Here is a 14516-nt window from a genome sequence, read left to right on the forward strand (position 1 = left end):
GAGCCGGGTTGTACCTTGGAGACGAGATCGCCACAGACCGAGGGCGAATCACGTTTTTAGGGCAGGGTATATTACATGCCTCGATCCAGATAAGCTCTTTTGATTTTATTCTAGTAGATTATTCCTTTATAACACTTCTATAAAATAAAAATATAACAATTTCTAGACAAAATATTTCTAATAGTCACTACTTGGAGGTTGGTGTCTAGGTAGGTCGCTTAAACTTCTTAAGAAAGAGCTCAAGGGTCTGACTGCAAGTTGTCTGAGATCAAGTGCAAGAAATGAGAGGTCCCCAACGGAGGTAGCTACCTCTAGCTAGAGGTTCTTTACAAATATAAGTCGGAAATCAAAATACGGATCAGATAGTTGTCTATTTATATCAATATCTAATTTTTTTTATGAATATAGATACAAATACCGATATTTATTAGATACTTAAATTTTTATTCATATCTAAACAAAGTCAGATATAAAAATTGGATGTTGTCCGATCTATTTTTATTGTACGACATATTATCTCTTATTTAATAATTTATGTTTAAAAATTTACAATTTATTTTTTTATATTTTATATTCTTTAAAATGTGTTCGTATTTATTTTTTTAACCCCACCGGAGTAGCGGGTGTATACCCGGACATCAACTTCCTCACGTTCCTCGCCTCGGCGGCAACGGAACGCTGTCATCGCCGGAGCGTTGGCTTGGTGAGACAGCGAGGTATCCATCCCTTCGCCGGACCGGAGATGGAACGGAGATGCCGGGCTGGGGCTCAGCGACGCGGATGGCCGTGTGGGAAGCCGGAAGAATCCCTTCTATTCTCTTCTTCCCCCATTCGGGATTGTCTTCCGTTCTTTACGACGACAAGGTCTTGTTTTTGTTTAAAACGAGAAGCGCTTCAAGGTCCTTTTCTTCTCCCAAAATATCGTGGAAAAGATTATGTTTTTAGTTGTTTTTGGATTGGATGGGAGCTATGATTTCAATGCAAGGATCTTTCTCTGTTCAAAATTTCTTGGTCTGTTCTTCTTCTTGGTTGCGCTGGATTTTATGGTTTATCAGGGTTGATTTGTTGAATTTCATATCTCGCGTCTCGTTCTTTTGATTGGAGCTCCGTTGCTCGTGAATGCAGAAATATGGGATTTTGGAAGCAGTACCTACGATTAAGTGGAAGGATTTTGGGACAAATTTAAGGTAACAATGGGATTTATGGGACCGTTGATAGGTTCAGGTGGAGTACAAGTCTTGTAGGTTCATGCTCATTGGCTCAAGCTATTCTATTTTTTTTTCATCATTTTCTCTTGGGTTTTCGGTTCAAAGGTTGCTGGTTGCTTGTTTTAGCACTTTATGCAAAATGTTTATTTGGCTGGCTAGATCAACCTTCAATTTTAATATTTGACCGGAGGACCAATCACTTTTCCCCTTAGTTGTGCAAAGGTCTTTGCGCCTATCATTTGCTCATTCCAGCCTTTAAAAAAAATAATAATAATAAACCACATGTTTGCCGGTATTGTTCTTATTTTCCTATAAATTCTGAAACTATTTCGTGTCAAACCTGCAAGATATCTTATTTAATCAGGTTTGGCTTGATAAGGCATGAAATATGGTGTAATACGCTTGCACATGTATAAGCATGAAGAAAATTTTTATGGAGAAGCAATCTTGGTTTTGAATCAAATTGAAGGAATATTGGCCATTTAAACTACTCTCTGATGGACTTCTAATATGACTACAATCTCAAAAGAAAATTGTCACTAACTTATATTTATGGCCATAGCTTCTCGCCACCTTTTGAGTTAGAAAATATTAGAATTTCATCAAGGGCCATGAGATCAATTGTAGATCGCGGAGAGTCCTTTCAACAAGTCAAGGATAATCAAAAGCAAATATTCTTGGAAAAGTTATGCCTTCCTAAATATTGGAAGAAAAACATCACTAAATTATAGTCACGGCTTTTGACTCCTTTTTGACCCAAGAACCATTGAAATTTCACTGGAGCTCATGAAGTATTAGTTCTAAATATCAAACAGCAAGGTTGGCTATATATTGATGGGCACCTTATTGATATCTTACCAATATGGTGCTCGTCAGTATGATACATGCCCCCGTACGCATGGCATGCTGCTGGAGGTGAGACAACAGCTATACCATGTCCCAATATAGTGTCGAATTGTGCCCACATACTGTATTAGTGCCTTTCCAATATGATAGGGAACACTCAATACTGGGTGATATGTCTTGATATAGCAAACCTCGTCAAGGAGGCCTTTCCAACAAGTCCAAGATCATCGAGTTTTGATTTTTTGGAAAAGGTTATGCCGTTTGGAAAATAACTGCTTTTGTGTAGATTGGGGCAAACTTCAATTGTTTGTTCTAATATAACTCCAAAAAAAAAAAATCTATCATGAATTATAATGCAATAATTATATAATTGTATTATATTTGCAACTATCTAATACTTGGAGTAGCTCAACCTTATAAAATATAAAAAATACATAATGTATATCTTTATTTTCAAAACTAAAATTCTAATACGAATGCCTCTAGTTATGTACTAATATAATTTGATAATTAAGTTCTGATAATTATAATTTTCAATTCCATTGTTTCTTCTGCATGTGCATTAGCCTACATATGTGTACACACATAGACATATATACATATATATGTATGTATACAAATACATTATTTCATGGAGTAATAACATATTTGCTTATAAACTTTTTTTTTTTTTGCATTTATGATTCATGATTATGTCCTTCATTAGTGGATCATCTAAACTAGAATCTAGGTAATCTTTGATTATACATATATATGTTTTTTATGATTTATGATTCATGATTAGTGTTTCATTGAGAATAAGTGGGGGACATCCCCCACCTACCCCACTTATTCTGCCAAGCAGCATTTTGGCACCGCGGAATAGGCTTATTCCCCACTCATATCATTCTAGGGATATCTCTCCGACTTCCATCATAAGCCAATTTTGGCCCTAGGCTTATATAGGCTTAGCTCATGGAATTGAGTGGAAACTTATTCCTCCCAATTACCATATTACCCATCCAATTACTGTAATGCCCTTATCCACCACAAAAAATGGAAAGGCAATTTGTCTTTGTGATAAACCTACATCATTGCAATATCAGATGCACATTAAGTAGATTTTTTCCCTTGTCCTTACCCCCTGCGCTTATCCCTCCAACCGGATACCAAAAAGCTCTTATCCCATGAAGTAAGTCCTATCCAATTTACAGTACCTGGATAACTTTTCCTTAATCTCCCAAAATTTATTTCACAACCAAATGCAACCTAAATTAATCTTGAGCCAAGCTCGATACAAGTTCAAACAAGTTTTAGCTTAACTTAAGGTTATCATGTCGATTAAACTATGCCCTTTTTTAGCTCAATTTGAAATTATGCTTTATAAGGCTTGACCAAATAATAAACAAGCCAAACTTAATCTTGAGTTTTGGGTTTGAAATTGATTCAAGCCAAGCATGATCAAATCCAGTCTTGATTAAACTTGACTTGGTCACACCCCTATCATGGGTAAAAATCAGATTGGACAGAGATTAAGTAGGTAAGGATTGAGACAAGTCAGGAATGGACACAACCCATTTGTAGTGCTATGAAAAATAGAATTCTTCCTTGGTTGAAGGTGGAATGAAGAAGAAAAAAGACACTAAACCTGAGAAAAAGAGCATGTGCAATGCATGTTAGGTGCAGTTGCTCAACTAGTGGTGCTTGGACATAAAGGAGAGCAATGCTGAATTTTTCTCACAAATAAGAGAAGTGTTGAATTGTGAGATAACCTACATGTTCTCTCTTATACAAATTACACATGCCCAACTCTATTTAAATACAAATGATAATCATCCATGCATTGGCAACCTAGACTGTATAGTTATAAATACCCTCATGATGGGGAAAACCCCTATGACTTCAATTTAGACCGACTCCCTTGTGAAATACTCTTCACTCTGTTCATGTTTTATCTTTCTCCTTTTCACTTTTTAATGTGGAGGAAGGTGCCTCTTATTGTCTTATAATGAAGGCAAGGAGCCAAGGATCATGCCTCATATTCAACTCCTTGCTATCCTCATTGCAATAGAACATGAGCATTGTACATTGGGAATAGCATCAAGAGCATTTCATACGGTGCAAGGAGGTTTAAAGTGAAGGAAGGGATTTCTCCTTGTTGTAAGTTTTACAATCATGAAGTCCAATAGGCTGCCAGTTCAAAGGTAACTAGAGTTAGACACGCAATTCATGTAAGTAAACATGTCTGTGATCACCCAATTTAGCAACTATTTTTCTTTCTTTCTTTGGAAAATATCAGCACTCTTTCCTATTCACCATTTTGCTAGTGGTTCGATTGCATTACACATGCTGCATGATCATATCCACATGCCTTCCACTGATGAGGGTTATTTTTTTCATTCAGTTCCACCTTCAACTAGAGAAGAAATCTATGCTACATATGGCTAGAAATGAGCTAAGTCAACCCATGACTTGACTTGGTCTAGGCCATGCTCATTTTCTAGACTCATGGATAAGGGTGTAACCAAACTGGGGTTGATCAAGCTTGGTTTGAAATTATTTTCAAGCTTATATTTTGCTTGCTCTATTTGTTATTTAATCAACCCTAATTTTGAATCTAGCCGAGGGCTAGCATATTTTGATTAGTTCGATAACCATCTATTCAACTCTACTAATCAAAAAATTAATCATGAAACACAAATTCAGGAAAAAAACATTAAGTATACTGTCAAATATGTTATTCCTTCATGAAACAACTTATGTATGTATCTTTGCATGTATCTTTGCATATACAAGATTGTGGTACTAGTACCGTGATTGATGGCTAGTGTAGATGTGGTATTGGGTTAGTATGGTACCAGCATGGTGCCACACCAAGACACGGTACATTGGACCATGCTAATATATTGGTTAGGTACTAGTAGCACCTAAAGCTCCTTGCTTAACTCCCTCATTTCCTCTTCGGCAACCCGGTTGAAGGCCTCTTGCATGTCCTCTTTGGCAGCCATGCCGCTAGCGCCCGCGCGCGGGGGGGGGGGGAGGGGGGGGGGGGGGGGGGGTGGGGGGGGGGTGTTGTTGCTGAAGAGGCTATTATCAAGGGCATGATGGAGGCCTTGGAAGTTGTCTAAGGTGAGGTCAACGACATTGAGGCGGCTATAGGCAGCAAAGGTGGAGGCGACCTTGGTGCTAAGTCTAAGGCGATTGACGGCCTGGTAGAGCTCAGCCGGTGATCTCACCATCGCCATTGTGGTTGAAGTGGTCGAAGATGCAGCGAAGGCAGAGGCACTTGAGTTTGGAGAGTGGAGGTAGAATGACAGTGAGGGCTGGACGAGGTTCGAGGTGATCAATGGGGGCAGTATGCTTGCCCTCGAGACCTCTTTGTGCGACAAAGAGATAGAGGCAAGGAGGAGTGGATCGCTAGGTTTGGGATCGAGGGAGAGCATATATATATGAGAGGGAAGGTTCGGCCCTGGGACCGCTTGAAACTGGTCAAAATTCAGTTCAGCCCGGTTCAGCCATGGGACCAAATGGGAAGGCTGTTTCATCCCAATTCTTGGCGAGATCAATACGGCACGAGGTGTACCGCACAGTTTGGGATTGTTAGACCAACTCTGTGTATGTGTGTGTTTATGATTTATCCATCCATCCATCCTTGTTTCTTTCAATTTCACTTTGAAAACAATTTCATTTATCCATAGGAAAAAGAGCTAAGAAGCTAGGCTCAAATGCTATTTGGTCATGTAAGTTGTGACTTGTGAGAAAGAAACTCTATAGTCCAGGATCTCTACATTGGCTGAGGTTTTTAACTCTAAGGATTATTTGTTTAAAGAAGTATAAAGTTTGATTAATTGGCGAACCAAACATTTATCATTTTGAATTTGACATATGTGTGGAGTAGGATATCGTGGTTTAACTAGCATTCTGTACCCTGTGCAAGTGAAAGGAGATTTATTCATCTTTGATATGTGAAATTGACTATAAGGGTGTTGAATGTTAAACTGAGAGCATGTTTTGAAGGTTGTCGTAATGCAAGGGCTAGAAGCACAACTAACTTGCTTATAACAGGTTGTATCCTGATTTATGTCTGACCTTAAATGATCGAACCTCCAGTTGTTACTATCTAATTCTTTTTTTTATATATTTTAAATTCCCTCTTGGATCTTCAGACAGCAATTGAAAATCAGAAATTTTCTGGTTATCAGCTGAAACAAGTAGGTTGAAATCCATGACCAAAGTGGGAAAATCGTTCACCCAAATCAAAGATAAAACCACAAGTGATATCTAGACAAAAAGTTTGAAATTACTTTCTATAAATCTTCTCTCCACTGTCTCTAAACTTGATTAAAATAATTCCAAACATTTTCTGAGAATAGCAAAATTTGTGATGTAGAAAGTTGTCATTGTCACTTTAAAACATAATTCTGATGAATAAACCTTTTCCTAGGCCAACCTAGACTTAATTAGGATCTATCTATATAAAATAATCCTACTTAAAATACATTAAATGAGCCAACCCTGAAAGAGAGCACAAAAGTCACAAGATTTTTCAGAATATCTGACCTAGTCAGCAAAAACTTATACAAGAAAATAATAGATATTTCATATTTGACCTCTTGGCATGGCATATAAGGCATCAGCAAATGTAACAGAAAAGAAGGACCTCAAGGAAAAAAGTTAAAACACACGTATCTACACCTTATCTAAATTCAAATTGCAAAGTTAGTTCAGCTATGCAGAAACATTGCCATCAGATTGAACTGACTGCCAGTTAAATTGTCTCAGATCCTAAATTATTGTATTTAAGTTCTTTAAGATCTAGGAGTGAACTAAAGGCACCTGTATATTTGTTAGAAGCTTCTGATTGCACCATAGTTAGTGTCAGATTCCTTGGAAACTAGGAAACCACTGATTGATGACAGGATTAACTAGTCAATTGGAACATTATAAATACCTTATATGCTCCAATCTTTTGCATTCACAAAGTTGGTTATGGTATTATTGTGGTGCAGACTCCATGCAAATCCTATGGTTCTAACTCATACCAAGAAAGAGGAGCCTGGTGCTGATTTTAGATTATGGTCGAGCATCCCTTGTGAATTATAGTTGTCGACAGTAATCATGGATTGAGAGCCTTAGGGTGCTGACTTTCCTAGGCAATCCTCTAGTTATTCTTTTTTTCTTTTTCTTTGTAATTTATGCTTTCACAGATCCCTATTCTTTACTCTTCCACTTCATTCTATTGCTTTTACCTATTTATCTTGTATTGTGCACTCAAAAATTATGTAGGAAGAGACGGACCTCGCCCCTTGCTTGCTTCATTCTAACAACACTATCATTTGGTTGAAAACTTCACTGTACGATGGATATGGATCATCCTATTTTACTTGCTTCATTATGTGCTTCAATCTTGGTCTCATAGTGTCTCTGTGTGTATTTTTCAATCTTCTGTAGTTTTGACCCAATAATTGATTGCTTGTCCTTGTGTGACTTTCTTACTTGTACATCTAGTTTAATTGTATAGCAAAATCTTGTTTTCACTGGAAAATTTGCTCCTCAAGTTTCCCTTGTCATATAGATTACAAAGACTCATAAAAAATTATTGAAAGTAGGTCATCGATGTTCATTATGTAATATTTTTAGAATCCACATTCTCTATGTTCCTTTGACAGGTAAAAGTCTTTGAAATAGCTTTTTTCAGTTTGTTAATACCAATTAATACTTTTCTTTTCTGGACAGTAGATTACTGAAAATGTTCAAATTATGTAATATTTTAGAATCTATATTTCTCTATCTTCCTTTGACAGATAAAAGTCATTGGAATAGCTTTTTCAGTTTGTTAATACCAATTGATACATTTTCTGTAAAGAAAAATGCAGGATCATTTTTAGCCTTGTCATTTTTAAAATTATCTTCTCCTTTTGCATTCTTATACTTTATAATTATGTATACTTTTTTCCTCATACTGGGAGAAATAAGGCAATTTCTAAATTGTATGCTGGAAGTTTCTTATAGAATCATTAGTACTACAGAATTAGCTGCAGCTGGAAAGAAGTAGGTGAATGTTGCCCTCGGTGATGACCCCTCAGCGTACTTGGTCAAGTTTGGAATTCCGTGAAAATTTATTTTGGGTCTCTCTGTATCTAGAATGCTGGGTTTATCTGTGACAGCTTAAGAAATTAAGCAAGTTTGCACCCTAAACACCGTCTCTAGTTGTGCTGTATTAATTGTAATAGTTTCTTAAAGAAATCTCACCTTATAGATTTGTTAATTTTTGTTCAAATTCTTTGAATTTTATTTTCTAACTAAAGTCTGTGTCCTATACCAATGGAAGAATGGACCATCATGGCATGTTGATTTTATTCACATGCAGGAATTTTGGTTGTGGTTGCAGCCATTCTAGACTGCAGATAAGATGTGCCACCAGCAGTCTCAGGTTTGTTTGACTGCCGATGAACAAGTTGCAGGTGAAGAAAGTCTTTCAGTTTATTGCAAACCGGTTGAATTCTACAATATTCTTCAAAAAAGAGCCTCCAAAAATGTAAGTTCCTTAAGCATAGTTAAATGAACTGCTGTACCATTTGACTCTTATCATGTCTATGCACAGAATATTCATTCTGAATGTAGAGCTAGTTCTAAAGTTTTTAACTTTGTTGATAATGCTGCAGCCATCATTTCTTCAGAGATGCTTGCAATACAAGATACGGGCAAAGCACCAACGGAGGTTTTGTTCTGTCATATGCTTGTTATTATTTTTTTTTTTTGCTGTCAATACTTCCCTTTGTTATCTGGCTTGATCTTGCTTTCTATATGGAGTATTTCTTAAACTTATGCATCATTGTATGTTTTTTCCCTGTCCAGCAACTACCATGCTGGGTAGATTTTGGCTCAACACCAGATCTGTGTTTTAATTCAATTGATTCCTAAGAAATAAAAATATGCTACTTCTAACAATCGGCTACTTGTTTGATATACATATTATAAAATGTTTGCACCCTAAAACTTGGTATGATTGACTTTATGAGCATCAGGAATGTATACTTCAGGATGATATTTGATAGAGAATGCAAGTTATATATTATTTCCTTTCTGGAATGCTGTTGTTTTTTATTTTCTGTTATTGCTGCACTTATCTTTCTGCAACAATTTGTTTTCTCATACACCTTTACTGAGCAGGCTAGAGTATTATCTTAATAAGAAGAGGCTAGCTTTATTGTTTATGATATATGGATACCTCTGACCTTTTTATATGACACATGATTATCTACACAATGGTCCATCTTTGATTGGAAAGAAGTCTGTTAAAATCGTTGCTGCCTGACGGTCAGGGTGTTAAGAAATATTTGAACGTCATTTGGAGAACATATTCAATAATTTTGGTTAAGTTGTTTTTAAGCAAACCAGTTGGCCCAAGTTTTCAGCCAAGAATCACTGACAACAACGAAAAGCAGTTTGTCTTAAACATATTGCAGTTGAATGAAATACATGTGGAAATTCTGCCATGAAGAATTTGAAGATTGGAATTGGAGCAGCAGTGCCACATCCAGAACCGTACAAGTTTTCCTATGGGTTGGTAATCATTGGAATCAGAATTCATTCGATAAGCTGGATTTTAGCCTCAAGTTGGTTTTCAGCCCAGATTTGGTTTCTGTTGGGTCAAATTGATTTCTAAAACCCAGCTCAGGGAAATTAATTAGGGTCAATAAGGCTCTGTTGGTTTCCTGAATAAATCTGAATAAACCTGATAAAGTCCACCTTTTTAGTTTTATCTAGGTTTGTTTAGCCAAAGAACTTTTTGGGCAACTCAGCAATGAGGGTACTTTTGGGATTCCAGAAAAAAATGGAAAGTACCTTGTACCTATTTGGCTTTAACCACCTTAAAATTATCATTATTATTATTATTATTTATTTATTTTGGGGGAGAGGGAGGGGAGGGGGCTAGATGGGGAGGGGCTGGATAGTTTACCTGGTTAATGAGGAATAAGTACCTTTTCAAATAAAGTGATTCAAATATTCTGGTTAAAATTATTGAGGTACCAAACAAGGCCTAAATGATATTCTGGGGATTTCTGAAGGCCTAAAACCTATGGCTCTTTTCTCTCCATTCTTTGAGAACTTGTTGGAACTACCAGAAATTGCAGTTATGCTAGTGATATAAAATTTAAATCTATATAGAGTTTAGTCTAGTGTTCGTCTTTTTTGTGTCACAATCAACTTCTAAAGCTTCGGGATTAAATCTAGATAAATACTCAGATTTTATATTTCTTTCCAAATCCTCAGGTTGATTAATTTTTTTTTGTTTACACTAGGATTTTGCATGAATTCTTCTTATAGGCTTTTATATATTCAACATTAGAAGGGAAGTTGATTGTCGAGAATGCTTTAAAATTGAGTTTTTAGATTTGAAGCTTTTGGGTGTAGATTTTCCATATTATAATCCCCTACATCACCATATACAGATTATGGACTCAAAACAGCTCTACAACTTAAGGCTTATGAATCCATGAAAACAATGTTAGCAATGAATCTGAGAATTACAACAAAATTTTGAAAAATATACTTAACTTGCCATTAACCTCTTTTTTCTTGTTCAACTGGTCGAATTCATGCTATCAGCCTTTTAGGATTGGACAAGCCAAATGTTGTTGTCTCTGCTCCCATATGTTGAACTTGTGTCTTTTACAGCGTGGCACCATCTGATGCTACCATCATGTGTTGTGCTGTGCCAATCATGTGCCATCGTTTAACACAAAAGGAATTAGTCCATGCCAGTCTCTGTATCTCTGTCTTCTGTTGGAGCACCCACTGACTTTGACCATTATGGAGCCACATGGACAGATATGTTCATACTTTATACTTCCTGTAAATATCTGGCACAATCCAATCTCTTAATCCTGTATATTGTGGCCCAGCTAGAGAAGTGATAGTCCTTTGGTGCACGGCATCATGATCTACCACTTAATTGATTGATCTGGTTGTGCATTCAATACTTCAAGATACGTACTACTTTTCTATAATCTGGTAGTTATTGTATGGTACATTATTCTATGTATTGGTGCTTCAAACTTTAAGTTGTAAGTGGGCTAGAGTCAAAAAAGAGTACATTTAAAAGAAGCTACCACTGGTGCTATTACCAAAAAGAAGGAAGTTAGGAGGGGGGTTATGAAGGATAGAGTGAGGAAAAATTACTGGAGAAGGTTTGGACATTTCTATTGCAGGCAAAGATGGCCTTACAGAAGACTGGATCTCAAATACATGGTGGAGTTAGAAGAAGAGACACAGAGGCCAATGACAACTTGGATAGAAAAGTACTTTCCATCTTTCTAAAATGGAGGAGTTAAGATATATTATAGTGCTAGAAGTTAATCATAACCAAGGTCCGCCGTATTGGTATCGGTCGACATACCGGTGGCGGGCCAGACGAAAGTTGAAACATATGATAAAAACCTATATTTAGGTTTAGGGTTGAAAGTTGAAACATAGATGATGAATCTTATTACTTCCTCCGTTCAAAATGATACAAATGATAAAATAATACACATAAAATATCTTCAAATTAAGATACAATCATTTACATACATTTAAAGCATTCTCGGATATCTAAAATCGGGATGAGTGCTGATGGCTCTCGCAGATATCCAGATCATAAGTATAGTCAGGAGGAGGCAGATCAACCCAATCAGAAGGAACGCGCGCCAGATTAGAAGAACTGTCGGATCTCTTGCTCACGCTCTGGGTCTGAGAGGTGTCTTCTAACTGTGTAGGGGCCCATCCGAATATGGCGAAAGCAAAATCCGATTCACCATATCCATATTCGTCAGGCTGAGGTTGTGGATAATAGAATCTATATCCATATGTGAGCTCATCTGCAGCTGTATCCTGTCTTTCTGAACGACCTCGAGGAGCCCGTCTTCTATATCCAATGATATTCTCACGGACTCTATCAGATGGTCGATCGTGGTCCGTATCCTGTGTAGCACCCATAAATTGGGACTCACCGGTGAAATGAAGACCACCCTTCGGCTGTGGATAATAGAATCTATATCCATATGTGAGCTCATCTGCAGCTGTATCCTATCTTCCTGAACGACCTCGAGGAGCCCGTTTTCTATATCCAATGATATTCTCACGGACTCTATCAGATGGTCGATCGTGGTTCGTATCCTGTGTAGCACCCATAAATTGGACTCACCGGTGAAATGAAGACCACCCTTCGGCTGTGTCTCATAAGTACCATACCGTCCTCCGCTCCCTTCATGGCTAGAAGATCCATCACCACCAGAACCTTTATTGCTGCTGGTCCAAGTCTCCTCCTTGACACTCTCCATTGGGACTCTTTGTTTTTCTTTTCTGGCCCTCGCTGCCTGGCTATGTCGCCTTCCTCTGTTGAGCATTTCTCGATTAGCTCTCTGAGAGGGTGTTTCGTACCAATCATGTGGTGACTGGCTCTCCTGTGCCTGCGGCTGATTAGCTTTGGGAGCGCGTGGAATATTGTGCTCAGCTCATTGCTCTGGATCGATCCTAGCCTTGGTGGCTATGAAGCTGGCTGGTCATGGAGGCGATCCTGGCTCGTCAAGCTCGGGCTTTTGCTGCTGGCCCACAAGCCAGCCGAGCAGTGGATCATCGTCATCATCGGTGAAGGTCCCGTAGATCGGATCTGCATACTTGAGCTCCACTTTCTCCTAAATGTTCTTTAGCCTCAACCGTAGATTGTAGTGCACATAAACAAGGTCGTTGAGGCGCTGTTATGTCAAACGGTTTCCCTATTTACTGTGAATTAGGGCGAAGGTGGACCAGTTGCGCTCACAACCACTAGAAGAGACTGTTTGAAAGAGGATCCGGATAGCTATCCGTTTTAGATTTCTGGCGGATTTGCCAAAATACACCCACCATTCAGCTGCAAAAATATTTATAAAAATTACATATATGATAGTGCCATATTAATAACCAAGTAACACCAGGCGAATGTCTTTCTGATGTGTGACGTACCTAGATTCATACTCTGCTTGCTGACGACAGCCGCTTGTTGTCCAAAACTGTAGGTGCCTTCTCTAAATATTTTGCTTTGTGAAAAAGAAGTGTGTTCTATCGTGTTAATAATTGAAGATGCTGGTATACTTACACATGCTGGTAATTACTAAATCATAGTTACTTCTTCCAGACATAGGGCTGCAGTTTCTGGATCATGCTCCATCTTGTAAATAACATTATGCAAAGCCTCCATAAGTGCCTCATCCATACCAATTCTATCTACGTCGTACTGAAACCAGGGATTTAGATAGTATGCTGCACATATACGAGACTATCTTAGCATAATTATACAAGTACATCTATCACTATAATTGTCAATGTTCTTATTTACCTGCTAGATGCAATTTTCTACCCATTTGCGCTCTCCACTGTCGCTCAATGATGTTGATGTACGACTGACCATGGGCTGGATCTGCCTTCATAATCTGAGCCTTTGTCTTGCCCATCATGTGATACAGAAACCCCATTTGGGGGTACATCTCGTTATTCACGGCCCGCGGCACTTCATATAATGGTTTGATAGCATTGACTATTGCAGCGGCCTGCTGCCAGAACAACTGTCTCGTCACCAAGTCTTCTATCTTGCTTCCTTCAGTGCCGGCAAAAGAATATCTACTATTATTTCACTCGGGACTGACAAATATCTGACGCAGGGCTCCTCTCTTCTCGAGAATGCTATCAAGTGCAATGAAGTTGGTAGCAAACCGTGTGACTCCTGGTCTCAAATCTCTCCTCCTGCATACTTTCTCATCAGTGAAAGGACCCAGGTATGGTTATAAATATACTTGGTAATGCGTTGGGCTGTCTTCACCGTTTGCTGCACCCTACGGATCTTTTCAATGTCCATCAGCATGAGATCGATACAATTGCAGCAATGGGGTCCAGAAAATATGTGGTCGCCGCTCCATCAAGATCTTTACGACGGCCTTATATTGCGGTCCATTATCAGTAACGACCTGCACGACATTCTCCTCTCTTACCAGATCAATCATATCCTCTATAAGTTTTAGGATGTACGAGATGTTATGCACATAGGCCGAAGCATCAATCGATTTGTGGAAGAAGGTCTTCATATCACAATATGTCAGAAAGTTGATGCTCCATCTGGTCGGACCGGTCCAACCATCGCACATGATGGTTAGTCCATATATGGGCCACTTGCTCTTGAAGGAGTCAATCCATTTCTCCAGCTCCTTATTGTTGTCTAGAAGCTCACCGTAGATATCCTTCGGGCCTGGAGGAACTACACCGGGACCGACAGCTTGTATGACGGAAATGGCAGACCTGTAGTACGTGTGTCTGCTACATTCGCTGGGATGTGGCTAAAGTGGAACCAGGATGCAACAGCTCGCTGTATAGTTTTCTTCTTATCCTTCATCCACATTGAGTCTATCATCTGCTGCCTTGAATCTCTGCTGAAGAAAGCATGCAGATCTACATCATGGATTGTCGCTC

General features: G+C 38.4%; 1 protein-coding gene across 1 annotated transcript in view; it reads left to right on the forward strand.

The window, feature by feature from the left end:
• The first annotated feature begins 626 nt into the window (after window positions 1–626).
• Window positions 627–14516, forward strand: part of LOC103721166 (polycomb group protein EMF2B-like) — a 41743-nt gene continuing 27853 nt past the window's right edge. Inside the window, exons 1-3 of the mRNA XM_039114799.1 lie at window positions 627–899; window positions 8404–8571; window positions 8699–8754. Of these exons, the coding sequence (XP_038970727.1) occupies window positions 8446–8571; window positions 8699–8754 (182 nt within the window). The 5' untranslated portion in view covers window positions 627–899; window positions 8404–8445. The remainder of the gene's footprint in view (window positions 900–8403; window positions 8572–8698; window positions 8755–14516) is intronic.

Source organism: Phoenix dactylifera, chromosome 17 (genome assembly GCF_009389715.1).
Source record: "Phoenix dactylifera cultivar Barhee BC4 chromosome 17, palm_55x_up_171113_PBpolish2nd_filt_p, whole genome shotgun sequence".
In the NCBI taxonomy this organism is placed as follows: domain Eukaryota; kingdom Viridiplantae; phylum Streptophyta; class Magnoliopsida; order Arecales; family Arecaceae; genus Phoenix; species Phoenix dactylifera.